At 40.5% G+C, this 15372-nt stretch overlaps 1 protein-coding gene across 1 annotated transcript in view; it reads right to left on the bottom strand.

The window, feature by feature from the left end:
• Positions 1-2505: 2505 nt before the first annotated feature.
• The window catches only part of LOC131698709 (zona pellucida sperm-binding protein 3-like), a 177438-nt gene continuing 164571 nt past the window's right edge, over positions 2506-15372 (bottom strand). The window contains exons 3-8 of the mRNA XM_058992167.1: positions 5848-6025; positions 4711-4822; positions 4475-4566; positions 3681-3871; positions 2971-3108; positions 2506-2615 (exon numbers count right to left, since the gene is read on the bottom strand). Coding sequence (XP_058848150.1) covers positions 2506-2615; positions 2971-3108; positions 3681-3871; positions 4475-4566; positions 4711-4822; positions 5848-6025 — 821 coding nt within the window. The remainder of the gene's footprint in view (positions 2616-2970; positions 3109-3680; positions 3872-4474; positions 4567-4710; positions 4823-5847; positions 6026-15372) is intronic.

Raw genomic sequence — 15372 nt, 5'->3', positions numbered from 1 at the left:
GCTGACACTAGACATCCCCTAGAAGATCACTATATATATATATATATATATATATATATATATATATATATATATATATATATATACACTGAGCATCAAAAGAAACGAATCACTTCTATTTGGATAAAATTCACTAGATGTGATCGAAAAATGACAAACTCTGTTTTAGCGTAGGTGCAGTGACTTTTTATTGTGCCGATTAACAAATGACATCACGAATGTGCTTGCTTGTATTGAAGCTTGCAATTCAACAGGTGAAATCACTCCATATCCAGTGTCCAATCAACTGTCTCACTAATTATGTGATTAAGTGCATCTGCTTCAGTCATAATCTCTCAAGCGTGTCATTGTCAAGGATGAATGATCGAATGATTAAAAAGAAACCAGAAATATTTTGTCAATGTCCATCATTTATATACCTTATTTATTTTTTAAAATAAATGTGTTATAACAGTGATAAGTTTCTTTTGATGCTTGGTATATATTGTAACAGACCAGGGGGAGGAAGGGGAAAAGATGTAGTCAAGGAGGGGCCAAAAGACTCCATCCCCCAGAATGCCTGACCAATGATCCCTCAACAGTGGGGTTTTTATCCAGAAAATGTGACAGCAACTTTAATGGTTCACAGGTGGAGGCCAATGGTAAATGGTAAGGTAACTGTGTCCTAGTTAGGGCAATTTCTTTCATTGGTGTAAACTGGGAGCTTCCACAACACAGGGGTTGAATACTTATGCAAGCAAGATATTTCAGTTTTTTATTTTTCTTAAAAATATTTCCCAACATAAAACCAATGTCACCTTGCAATAATTGATTTTGAGTTTCAGTGTTTTAAAATAAAATATCAAACAGAACTAAATTTCAATGTACCATTTGTAATTGAGTAATATGAGAGAATTGGTCAGGGGGAAAGTATACTTTTGCAAGGCACTGTGTGTGTATATATATAAATATATATAGAGCCACTTTTCCTGACCTTGGATTCCTGAATCTTGTCAAAACATTTGTCACTGAATTTGAGTTTGAATTAATATTTTTAAATTCTGTGTTTAATAGTTATCCCACAGTCAGTTTATTTTAATTTAGAATATTTCAAACAGCTTGTGTGAGCTCTATGGAGTATAGCAAGTTGTCCTGCTTGAACTTTGAAGGAAACATATGTATTATAAAATAGATAAAAATCTTAATACGGTACAACTACACACAGTGACTGAAGGGGTTAAGGATCAAAGGAAAGGGAAGCGAATGGTGAAAGACACAGTTGGTGTTTAATACTTTGTGATTACCTCTCAAAATGTCTCTTCATTTTAAACAGACTGGATTTGGCTGCAACACTTTGTGATAATCTACTGCAGCGCTGGATTTATTTTCCTTGGCTTGGTCACATGTGTCTTTGTGTCAGTAGGGCTGCCTTTAATACACTCTGCCTGTATAAGGCACAATCACAGGTCTGAACAGCGGATGAAGCCAAGGCAACCACTTAATCTCAACATGTAGAGTGCGGTTTAAGACAAGTAATCTGATTGCTTTTCAGCACCAAGAATGGAGATTACTTCAGATACGATAAATTAAAATGTTTGTTTTCAGGTAAAGACAATACAAATAGAGTATTGTATTTATGTTACAGCACTTTGTAGTCTGCGTGCAATTTAATATGCGGGTTGGATATTCAGTTACACCCTCATACTGGTTAAGAAACTAGAAGAACTGGAGTGATAGTTATAGGGAGTTTGGCTACAAGGGAGGGTTACAATCTAGAATTGCAAATGGTTACAGAACATGACTCTTGTACTCTCCTATCACTGTCTTGACCTTTCTGCTGCCTCCTATCTCTAGGCTATTTCTCCCTACATGGGCAGATTAGCTGTACCCCCTCTCCACTTCCAGAGCTCGCTCCTTCACCCTTGCCCCTCAACAGTGGAACAACTGGCCCATGGATAAGGACTGCTCAGTCCCTGACCAACTTCCAGCACCTCCTCAACACACACCTGTAAAACTTCACAACCCTGGACTATAGCATTCAATTCTATAAGTACTTGCATCACCCTTGTACTAAAAGGCCTCCACAAACTTGCTGTATTCTGCTACTACTCAATTATAATTTTTACATCTTGTACTTTATTTTGCTTTTAAAAAGGTAACCAGTCACATTTGATATTGTTTCTATTCATTTATTGTAGTTACTACTTTTAATGGAATCCACTCAAGCAAATATTACCGAGTTTAACTCCTCTTAAATGTTATTGTATTTATTTTCTCTTATTTGTATTCACTCCCATTTACTACTGTTCACATTTGTAACAAACTCACCCTGGATAAACACATCTAAAAAAATAAAATGAAACACACTGCATGTCTCACTATACAAGAGATGAGACTTTGGGTTAAAGTACTTGGATCTTCACCAAGCATCGATATTGTTAAACACACCTTGTATAAAAACACCTTGAACACAAGACCACTGAGCAACTCCATTAGCTTAACAATGCTTTTATTATTTCAAACACATCATGAAGACACAGCGAGCAGTTTGTCACTAGACTGGGAGCGCCTCTTCAGGAACACAGCCAACAGGACAGCACAGGAGAGAGCCAGAGCAGGGACAGAGGAGCCCGAGTCTGAGACAGGAGACAGAGGGGTTAACAGGACAGCACGGGAGGGAAGCTACACCCTTTGAAGACTCAGGAGTAAGGGTTTACATTGGGAATGGAGGATATTGTGGTCTGATGCTGAACCAGCTATAGCAAAAGTCCTTCAAGGCTCAGTTTCCCAGTACTGCTAAAAGCAGTCTAACATGCTTACAGGAGTGATGGAACAGCAGATGACAATGCAGACTACAAGTATTAAAAACAAAGTCTTTCATTTGAAAGACGGACAACTGTTACACTCTTTAGATCAATACATAAAAGCAGGCTAACCCTCCATTGACAGCAAGCTGGTTCAGAGCTCAGTAGCATTGAGAGCTGCACTTACCCTGCATTTCTTCCACAAGCTGCAGGGGGTGGTACAGGGACTCCTTACTGAGCATGACAGCATGGTCTCTGACTACATGAACTACGGTCAGGGGGCCGATGGTGATCTCCTTTACATGCACTCGGGGGTCCTGGCCAGCTACACAGAGGGGGAGAGACAGGAGGGCAAGGTTAGTCATTGCTGAAGCCAAGTAATACACTGGTGACTGAGCTACTCCACAATGCAACTCCATTGAAGGGGAGCACACATGGTCAAACTCTCCACTGAAAAGGAGGGCAAAATGAGGTTAGAAATGCTTTAGCACTATAAAGTCACTGGTCCCCATTTTCTTCCATTGAATATAGAGTATCATTGCAAGTTTGGCACATGCAGCTGTGGAACACAAGGTGTTGCTGCTTCCTGGTACCCAATCACTTCATGTGTTTAAACTCACACCAATGGTCTATCCAATCAGACCAATTGACCTACTGCAAAGGTCATCCATTAAATGTTACAATGGCAACAAGTGGATTTTGAACCATTGGTTAGAACTCCAAATGTCCCGGGTTCCCATACCCATTTAATGGCAGTTTTGTCTATCATATTGTACACTGGCAGCAAAGGGTGAAGACTAAATTAATTGGAGTTCCCAAGTGACAGTATTTATACAGCTTGGTTAGTGTTCCAGTCCTATGAAGAGGCCTCGCCCAGGCTGGGGGTTCAGACAGTACCTGGATCAAGAGGAGCCGCTCTTTTCTGAAGCCATTTTCCGCTCCAGTTGGGCTGGTTGATCTCGGCAGGAATCCTGTAGCTCCTTCCCTGCCTGGGAGGAAGAGGGCCTGTGAGGAACCGGGGTGTCCCAGAGCAGGAGCCAGCGTCACAACACCCACACACTGCAGAGGAGCTGTCCTCAGAGACCCACCTGAAAAAGGGAGGCACAGCATGATCAGAGAGACAGCTAGGTTACAAGGACTGTGCAGAGCTACCGAGATCTACACAACCGCCACTAAAAATCAGTACCTTCAACCAATACACATAGGGAGGAGCAAGTATTTCTGCAAGAGGATATCAAACTTGATATGAAGAGGTCGGTAGGAAGCCAACAAATGCAGAGGTTCACACAGGTTCTAGCAGAGGCATGGGCAGTTAAAGGGACATGAACAACCCTGCTACTTAAAAGCAGACTGTGGAGGAGGGAAAAATAAAGCCAAAACCCTTAGGACCACTAAGACAGCAATTCTGATTCCAGGCCGAGACTCCACAAGACGTCAGGAGTCTTGCAGGGCTTATACTTGCCGAGGAGAGAGCTGCAACTGGGCCACAGAGGTAGGCTGCCATGATTGCAGTGGCAAAGTTCATCCCACATATGCTCATCTGGATTGAGAGCTGGGAATTGTGCTTGACAAGCTAGACCAAGGTCCGAGAACCACTCAAACAATAGCATTGTGGAAGGGGGTGGGGTCCAGATTAAGACGAATCTGGACAGCAAGGAGGATCTGATCACTCTTGCACTGCAAGAGCTTACCTGTAGGTTTGCTTCTGGTAGGAGCAGGCCTTGTTGGAGGCATCAGCTGGTTTGTCAGCATTGACTGCCCTCAGTGTGCAAGTCATGTAGATCTGAAACAAGAGGGGAAGGAGTCACAATGGGAATGTAGTCAAACACACCACAGCAAATCAATGTACCAGAAAAGCACACTGGTCATTATAGTACACTTTGACAAGACAAAGTTAGTGATGGACCCAGGCCTAGCTAAGCCTTACCATGCTCCTGGAATCCCCTTGGAACTTGAAAGCAGTGATGTCAAAGCGTAGCTTGTTCAGAGCAGGTCTAGTGAATGAAGAGGAGTCTGGAAACTTGCTATCCATCAGGCAGCTGGGAGAGACAGGAGACAGGCATGAGGAGGGGGTTACACCTCCAACACACAGCATTGAAACAGGTTCAATGAAGCAGAGTGCAGCACGAGCCAGTGGGTGCGTTCGACACGTTGCCGGCTAGATTGCAAACGAGAGTCTGCGTGTAACGTCTGTGCAGACTGAGCGTGGACAGCTTTGGTAGATGAACAACAGTTCTGAGCAGAACCAAAATGGGAGGTGGTGTTGAGAGAAATTCTAATCGCAGAAAAAGTGGATGCAATCGAAGTTCCTTTTGTGCTCCACCAGCTTCATAATTTACAGCATGATCAGAAAAAGTATAGTAGAAAAAGTCCCTGCTATAAAAAGATAATATAAACATATGTTTATATTAGACAGCACTGTATTTTGATCTGGGACAAAAATAGTTCAAATACTTGAACATATGGTCACATATCTCACTTCAACTACCTGTTATTAAAGCCGATTTATTCTCCTTAATTCAAAGTAGGTTATTCCCTGTCCCTGATACCCTTGCATCAATAACCAATTAAACTTGCTGAAAATTAGCATTTTTTAGGTTCATTTCAACCATTTAGCATTTTTTACATGTTTAAACCTTTAGAATAAATCTGAATATTTGAAAAAGTAGTAACTGTGTAGGAAAAAAAAGTGTCAAATCATTTAAATTTGTATTTCAAATCATTCATATGATAATTAATGACATGATTCAAAGGCGATTCACACCCCCTGACTAGGTGGCAGTAGCACATGGAGTGAGGATTGTATCTGGTTGCCTACACACTTTTGTCAGCTAACGCTTGTCTATTGTTTTGAGCCGTGGCTGCTCCAGCGCAGTATCTCTTGAGAAGCTGCATGGCTGTGCAGACTTTTAAGCCCGTGGATGCGTGACTTGGCGACGTCTTTTCCGGCTGAGTTCACGCAGACGATGAATTTGAACAGGTTTTCCGCAGAATCTGCACAGACTTAGCAAAGTCTGCTTATCATGAATGCAGCCGGTGTGTTTGAAGTAACTCCAGTTCTCACCCAAGCTTGTCCACGACGGCGTATCTGGGCTCAGAGTCCTTGTTGTTGCTCATGGTTGCGATGCAGCTGTCGACGTAGAGCCGCAGCGGCATGTGGTTGTCGACGGCAACAGAAGCCTCGACGTGAAGGAGGTCACCCAGGTAGATGACATTGGAGACTATGGGACCACTCCAGTTATCTGGAACAGGAAGCAAGCAGACGCACAGACCACCATTTCAACTTGGATGACAAGCTCCAACCGGTCAGTAAACTCTGAACCCCCATTTCATGCACCTCACTGCAAAATCTTGGAGAAATGTCACGAGGTAAATTAGTGATTGTTTAAGTTAACTGACAATAGGCCACACAAGCAGTTAGCTTAAAATAAGAAAGACAGCCACAAAAATAATAAAATGTATGACTTCAGAATCTTCTTCATGATGGCCAATTAATGCACAAAGCAGTCTAACGCTTGCACATACCAGCATCTATAAGATTAGGGACCGAAAATTGAACTTCACAGACTGAGGTATTCATGCAGGTAGGGACATTATATACACACACGAATAGAATTGAGTTGATGTAATAAAATGTGAGAGACCTTCACAGTGAAGTGCAAGCAATAAGGAAAGCTGGGCTACCCACTTATCAGTTTACTTTACTGGCTACCGCAGTAACAAATGCTATCGACACGCAGGGTTACCTGGAAAGTGTTGCCGCAGTCCTGGAGCTGGATGCTGAACAAAACCGTGTTGGCGACGCTGTCGGAGGAGGTGGCCAAGCAGCCTGCTGACCCTATGCTCAAGTCTGCGCTGCTCACCAGGTAGCCGATCCCAAACAAGTCCCGGTTCACTGTCACGACCATGGCGTTGTTCCTGCAGTCCAGGGTGACCGAATTCAACAGCGACAGGTCAGCTCTCTGCACGGAGAGAGGGGTGGGCTTCGTCTGAAATACCGCTCTCGGCGCGGTAAACAGCACTGGGTTATAAATCGGCTGATCCGGCCAGTTCCATCCAAAAGCGCCGTGGAGCTGCACAAGTAAAATCAAAGCGAGCGAAAGCGCTGTCTGAACACATTGTAAACTCTTCAGTTCAGCATCAAACACTGCAGCTGCATACCGATAAGCGCGCAGCCAGCACCTTTATACTACCCGGAATTAATTAACGTGTTAAACCGGCTGGGTAATTAAACAATTATACACGGACACACATTCAGTACGGTTACATGAGATCAAGTCTTTAGAAATCGAATAGCCTATTCAGAAAACTGTTCTGTGTTTACATGACTTGGAATAGATAATCCAATTACAATTCGGATAAATTCAACTGGGTAGCCTACATGGATTACATTTTTTCTGAAACGTAGAGCATCTGTGCATACGCAGTAGCGAGTAAGACTGAGGCATGAGTTATCAGGTATTTTAGATTTAGCGAAGTTGCAAATTCGTGTGATGTATTCAACAGATTACCCAGACCTGGTTACTGTAACGAAGAGGCAGCAGGAGCGTGGGGGGGTTTAAAATCCAATCCACTTGCCCCGTGATCGCGCTAGATAAACACTTGAGTCTCTGACTGGTCACGCGCACGCTGGAGGACGGCGAGAGTGAGAGATAAAGCGCGCGCGAGAGAGAGACTAATACAGAAAAAAAATGGAAAAACTTAGCGGTACAGTGAAACGAAAAAAACAAAAATGAAAAGCAAGCTAGTGAAAAATGACTGCTGGAAAACATTCAGAGACTATCACGTTTCAGGTTAAAATCCTATGAAAATGAAACAACAAATGAACCTGAACAACTGGTCAACGAGAGTTTTGGCGGTGCTACTGTTCCAAATAACGGGCCTGAAGAATTAGAAAGTACAGAAGCCGGTCTGCCCACATCGCCGATTAACGATCAGGGTAACTTCAATCTGCCTTTCGCTTTATCCCACAGACTGGTGGAATAACATTCTGGAGAGATTCGACAAAGCTAGTAAATCCATTCAAGCACACAGCACCGAACTGTCAGTGGTAGTTGAGTTACTTGAATCTCTGAAAACATTTCTGGATGAGATTCGTGGTCATTTTGATCATTTTGAAAAGCGTGCAATGGACACTGCAGTGCTGGAGTAATATCGAGACGAAGAGCGAAGACCACTCAGTGCTCTGCAGGATCACGATTGTCCCAGTGTAACTAAAGTTTTACTACAGGGCAGAGACAGATTTCGTGTCCATATTTTCCTAAAGATTCTCGATACTCTTTCAGATTGCTTGCACCGATCAAAAGCGTATGTTACTGTGCATAACTTGTTTTGCGTCCTTACCGACTTTCAGAACATGTCAGAATATAACATCAAAAACAAAGCTGCTACACTCATGCAAACCTATCCTTCAGATCTGAAAGAACATTTCCCAGCAGAAATGCTCTAGTTTACTAAATTTGTTTCTGGCAAGGACAAGAGAACAGCATTTGACCACCTTCAACTTATCCTGAATTCTCAAGTGATTTCCACATTTCTGAATGTCACCTAAAAAGCCTTGCCATCATGTCCACGGAATGTGATATACTCAGAAAACTGGATTTTATATTAGAGACTTTGCACAGATGAAATCGAGAAGATTAGGGAAGTCTGATTTATCTGTAATTACTCTGCAAAGTAATGTTTACTTAGAACAGAGGTGATTAGGAAAATGTAAGTAACATGATGTTTAGTTTTCAGATAGATTAGAACATGAGAAAGTTTACAATCGAGAGGAGGCCATTCGGCCCATCTTGCTCGTTTGGCGTTCGTAGCTTATTGATCCCAGAATCTCAACAAGCAGCTTCTTCAAGGATCCCAGGGTGTCAGCTTCAACAACATTACTGGGGAGTTGGTTCCGGAGCCTCACAATTCTCTGTGTAAAAAAGTGCCTCCTATTTTCTGTTCTGAATGCCCCTTTATCTAATCTCCATTTGTGACCCCTGGTCCTTGTTTCTTTTTTTAGGTCAAAAAAGTCCCCTGGGTTGACATTGTCTATACCTTTTAGGATTTTGAATGCTTGAATCAGATCACCGCGAAGTCTTTTTTGTTCAAGACTGAATAGATTCAATTCTTTTAGCCTGTCTGCATACGGCATGCCTTTTAATCCCGGGATAATTCTGGTTGCTCTTCTTTAAACTCTTTCTAGAGCAGCAATATCAATATTTTTGTAACAAGGTGACCAGAACTGAACACAATATTCTAGGTGAGGTCTTACTAATGCATTGTAGAGTTTTAACATTACTTCCCTTGATTTAAATTCAACACTTCTCACAATATAGTTTGACCCTAGCAGTCTTTTATCAAATCCTAAAACTGAAATGAAAAATTTGGGGGATCCTGATTTATCATTTGAGTCTCATATTAGGGAAGTTCCTAAAATATCCTTCTATCACTTGAGAAACATAGCCAGACTGAGACCTATTATCTGATGCCGAGAGACTAACACATGCCTTTGTTTCTACAAGAATTGATTACTGTAATGCACTCCTCTCTGGCATCCCAAAACGTGCGGTGTCCCACCTACAGCTTGTTCAGAATATCGCTGCTAGAATTTTGACTAAAACCAAAAAATATGATCATATCACCCCCGTTTTAGCTTCCTTGCACTGGCTCCCTGTACAAAATAGACCTGATTTTAAAATCTTATTATTGACCTATAAAGCCTTGAATGGAGCAGCACCTAGCTATCTGCAGGAGCTACTGACCGCGTATCTCCCAAATCACACTCTTAGATCACAGGAAGCGGGGCTGCTCGTTGTTCGCAGTATCAGTAAAATCAATACGGGAGGTAGGGCTTTTTCTTTTAGAGCCCCTAAACTATGGATTGCTCTACCTCCATGTGTTAGGGAAGCTGGGTCTGTGGGTATTTTTAAGTCTAAACTTAAAACACATTTTTATAAAATGGCATTTTTCTCTTACTGGTTTTAATGCAACATAATTGCTAGCCTTTGATGATTTATTATTAGTATTATTAATATTATTATTATTAGTATTATTATTAGTATTAGGTAGGGCCAGTTTTTCAAGAAATTCAGGAATGGCAATAAAAAAAAAAAAATACATTTCACGGATTGTCACGGAAGTGCCATTTTATTAAAAAATAAGAAAATAAAAAACTTTCTATTGTAAGTTGCCTAAAATTAATAGCGCATCAAAGAAAATCACAGAGGTTGAAACATTTAATGGTAGCTATTGAGTCAACATTTGCATTGTAACGTTTAAAACAATCTTTTAAAATGTAACAAACAAGGGTTATTTAAATGTGTTACTGAAAAAAGTAACAAGCAGACAAAAGTGATTAAAACAAAACAAAATGACAAATTCGACAACATTGTCGAGTTTTGTAAACGTTTAAAAGGCTATGTTCATACAGTAATTAAACAGACTGTGTTATATAACGTTATGCTGACTTTGAAAAACAAAATGTTAAACAGGGTTAAATGCAAGTGACAAAACTGAAACGTTGTGTTTTTCTTTACACACACTAAATTATATATGACGTTTTAAAACCACATAACATCGTGCTGCTTGAGCAAATCAACCTGTACAAAATAATCTAAAGAAAAAAACAAGAAGAAATTGTATGCAACTTTTTATCCATGTAGCGTGCTGTGCACACACACACACACACACGCACGCACGCACGCACACACGCACACACACACACACACAATAATTACCTGGCCCGTGAGCAGAAAACGAGTTATTTGTTGAAGGCCAGCATCGTGATTTGTCTTTGTGGTGTACAAACCTGTCCATATGCGGAAACTGTTTGTTCTGCATCCAGAGTTTGGTGGAATTGACAAAAAGCAACGTGCAATTTTTGCCATGTTTGGGAATCTGATTTCAGACCTCATCCAGAAAATCAACAATATTGACATTTTTGTCCCTTTCAGCGACATGGTGCTTGTAAGACTCAATTTCATCTCTACAGCTTGTGAAATCAGGGATTGCATCTAGTGGCAAAGATGTGACATCCAAGACTGACACCATGATAAATATAAGATCCATTATTAGTCGTAGTTGTATTATTGTTGCAGACATTTCTATGTAGTTGTCTATGGTTTCTAAATGATAAAAGCTGGTGAAGAGTAATGTAAAAAAATAAATAAATAAAAAAGGTTTTTCACGGTAGTCAGTCATGTACATGATTTCCGTGAAATCGTGAATTTTCCATGGCCCTATTCATAGGTGAAAATAATGCATAGAACAAAAAACGAAATATCACTGTACTTTGCATTAATCAGCAAATAAAAAAACAAGGTTGCCCTCTTCTGGTGAAATTTAGATGTGTCTTTGGTATTAAAAGACTGCTTTGGAAAATCTCACCATAAGAGGCTGCTTATGACCATAAAAACTCGTAATTCCTGATAAAAATGATATTGCCTTACCCTGCAGCATATACTGCTTAATACTATTATCACATCTAACAGTAAATCATATAATGTGCCCACTTTATTTTTTTAAGAGTGTAAAATTGACCTTTTTTATATTATTATTTGCCATTTGTTCATAAAATTACTGTGATCTCGGCCTGTACACAAATTTGACAGCTGGGTTATTTAAAATATGCAGTTGAAAGTTCCACAGCGCGCAATGCACTCTCAACGAATCACAAGTAGTTATCAAAATGAATACTAAATCAACATTTATAAAATACTGACCGTTATCCTACAAAAAACACACACGATAAAATGATGCTTTCCAATTAACAAAATGTTGAGATGATTTCCATTTTCACAAGCCTCAAACCGTATCTTGTTCTGCTGTAAACGCCTGGAAGCCTTAAAGTTCCCAGCAACTTCTAGTTTTTTTATTTTTGTAATACAAGCCTGCATGATATTACTCGCAGCTAAAACAATATACTTATCACCAGTCTAACAAATGAATGCTTAACTATGCAACCTACTGTTGGAAAACATGAATGAGTTTAAAACATGAGAAACAGGTTTTGTAGAGGCTGTGTAAATCGTCCCTGAATAAAGGGGTGATGTCAGCAGATTTCACTAGAAAACTAAACTCAGCTGCGACAAGAAACGGCCCACACAGTTCAAGGGAAGATACAGGATGGACAAAGCCTGGACGTTCAGCCAAAGGACCTTGACTTGTAACCACAGTCACACAAACAAGACTAAAATAAGGCAGGGAAATAAAACATCTGTGATGCATCATGCGATGAGAAGCTTGTAAGCACTGTACAAAAAACTTACAGATTAGCAGAAAAGCAGAATAACAGCACAAATGAAAGATAAAGCAACCCCCAAGAGAAACAGATGACTATGCAGATAAAAGCCCTTAACTCACAGCTATAAAAAAAGGATGCAATGTGGTCTTGAAAGGATAGATGAGTTCCTGTTATAAGACAATCAGCAGCCCCCATGGGAGTGGTTCAGGGCTAAGATAGCAGACTGCTTAAAACCAGTATTTGGTACAAGGCAGGTTTGTTTGGGTTGTTAAAGTCCAGTGAGAGTGGAACAGCACTGCACAAGGGGTGTGTGATAACGAGGCGCTGTCTCACGATGATTGGACAGAGAAGGGAGAGCAGCGGAGGTGTCTTGTGAATATGTAATGACTTGCATTCTATATAAGCTTGTGTGAATTCATGTATCATTAGAATACTCACGTGCTTGTGAGGAGTATCTCCTGCATAATGTAATACGAACCATGACCCTATCAAAGGACTTGAAGCTTCTTTATTTTACCATCTGCTTTAATTTTACTCGCAATGTAATGTTTTGGCTCTGTGCTTCGTGCTGTTATGTCTAGAATAAACACGAGTCGTGTAAATTATATTAAAATGTATAATGTATTAGATATAACGTTATTGTTTACAGATATGTCTTTATTTTCATTTTAGAAGATAAGAAAGTTTACAAACGAGAGAAGGCCATTCGGCCCGTCTTGCTCGTTTGGTTGTTAGTAGCTTATTCATCCCAGAATCTCATCAAGCAGCTTCTTGAAGGATCCCAGGGTGTCAGCTTCAACAACATTACTGGGGAGTTGGTTCCAGACCCTCACAATTCTCTGTGTAAAAAGTGCCTCCTATTTTCTGTTCTGAATGCCCCTTTATCTAATCTCCATTTGTGACCCCTGGTCCTTGTTTCTTTTTTCAGGTAGAAAAAGTCCCTTGGGTCGACATTGTCAATACCTTTTAGACTGAATAGATTCAATTCTTTTAGCCTGTCTGCATACGACATGCCTTTTAAACCTGGGATAATTCTGGTTGCTCTTCTTTGCACTCTTTCTAGAGCAGCAACATCCTTTTTGTAGTGACGTGACCAGAACTGAACACAATATTCTAGATGAGGTCTTACTAATGCATTGTAAAGTTTTAACATTACTTCCCTTGATTTTATATTCAACACTTTTTACTATATATCCAAGCATTTTGTTGGCCTTTTTTATAGCTTCCCCACATTGTCTAGATGAAGACATTTCTGAGTCAACATAAACTCCTATGTCTTTTTCATAGTTCCCTTCTTCAATTTCAGTATCTCCCATATGATATTTATAATGCACATTTTTATTGCCTGCATGCAATACTTTACACTTTTCTCTATTAAATGTCATTTGCCATGTGTCTGCCCAGTTCTGAATGCTGTCTAGATCATTTTGAATGACCATTGCTGCTGCAACAGTGTACACCACTGGTTACCTCGCTCTATTTTGAAGTTTCTCCTTATGGCAGGATGGCTTGCAGTGGTGAGGTGTGGTGACGTCACAGACCAGGAAGTAACAGAACCAAAACAGTGGATGGGCGGGTGAAGCTGAACGCTACTGCGCTCAGCGTATTTATTAAATCATAAAACAAAACAAAAGATTTAAACAAACAACAAAACACAAAACAAAAAAGGCGCGTTGGCTAAACAAATAGAAACAAATAAGCGTGCTGGTTTTAACCCAGCACGATACTTAGCAGTTGTTTGTTTTATTCTCCTCGCTCTCCCCGCTCTCTCCGCTCCCCGTACTCTCCTCTGTACACTCTACCCCGCACCACTGACAGCTGCAGGTTCTTATACTCTGGCCGAGGGGTTAACTAGCTGTTAATGATCTTATTACCCCTCAGCCACAGTCTGCACGAGTTTGGTAAGGATGCGTGACTGTCAGCTAGTTAAATAATCAGTAGCTGATCAGCCACGCATCCTCACGAGGTTTTTAAAATATAAATAACAAATAACAAAATTGGCTTTCGCCGTAATAAACAAATCATAATAAATAAATAAACAAAGGGGCGGGACACTCCGCCACACTCCTCTAATCAGTACTTTCTGTTTTCTACATGTTAACCACTCCCTAATCCATCTGCATACATTTCTTTGAATCCCTACAGCGTTCAGTTTGAGAATTAATCTTTTATGTGGGACTTTGTCAAAAGCTTTCTGGAAATCTAAATAAACCATGTCATATGCTTTGCAATTATCCATTGTCAATGTTGCATCCTCAAAAAAATCAAGCAGGTTAGTTAGACATGATCTCCCTTTCCTAAAACCATGCTGACTGTCTCCCAGGATACTGTTACCATATAGGTAATTTTCCATTTTAGATCTTATTACAGTTTCCATAAGTTTACATATAATAGAAGTCAGGCTTATTGGTCTGTAGTTATCTGGTTCGGTTTTGTCTCCCTTTTTGTGGATCGGTATTACGTTTGCAATTTTCCAGTCTGTTGGTATAACCCCTGTCAGAGTTACCTGGTGATGAAAACTGGACTCTCTGTACTTCAGAGTCAGAGCTGCCTGATGATGAAAACTGGACTCTCTGTACTTCAGAGTCAGAGCTGCCTGATGATGAAAACTGGACTCTGTACTTCAGAGTCCGAGCTGCCTGATGATGAAAACTGGACTCTCTGTACTTCAGAGTCCGAGCTGCCTGATGATGAAAACTGGACTCTGTACTTCAGAGTCCGAGCTGCCTGATGATGAAAACTGGACTCTCTGTACTTCGGAGTCAGAGCTGCCTGATGATGAAAACTGGACTCTCTGTACTTGAGTCAGAGCTGCCTGATGATGAAAACTGGACTCTCTGTACTTCAGAGTCAGAGCTGCCTGATGGCGAGTCCTGAGAGTTTATTTGATTCATGATGAGCTCTATGAATACTGAAGATATTTATTTATTTATTATTATTATTATTATTATTATTATTATTATTATTATTATTATTATTAATTGTTGATAATAATAATAATAATAATAATTCGCCGGAGCTCAATAGCTCAACAGACGGAGGAATCGCTTCGTGACGTCATGCTGTAGGTATTTAACAAACTGTTGTTGCTCCAAAGAACCACTGGGTGTCATCAAAGAGACAGGTAGGGTTGTCAGCACACAGAGCGCATGACACTGCAGAGTCACTTACAATTACGTCTCACCCGAAAGACGGAGCACAAGGAGGTTAAGTGGCTTGTTACAAGCCCTTTTCATTAACCACTGGACCACACAGCCTCCTACATTATTTCACTTTATACAGATATCACATTATTTTTACATACAATTACCCATTTATACAGTTGGGTTTTTACTGGAGCAATCTAGGTAAAGTACCTTGCTC

Source organism: Acipenser ruthenus, chromosome 18, assembly GCF_902713425.1.
Source record: "Acipenser ruthenus chromosome 18, fAciRut3.2 maternal haplotype, whole genome shotgun sequence".
In the NCBI taxonomy this organism is placed as follows: Eukaryota; Metazoa; Chordata; class Actinopteri; order Acipenseriformes; family Acipenseridae; genus Acipenser; species Acipenser ruthenus.
This window is presented reverse-complemented; position numbering and strand designations above follow the sequence as displayed.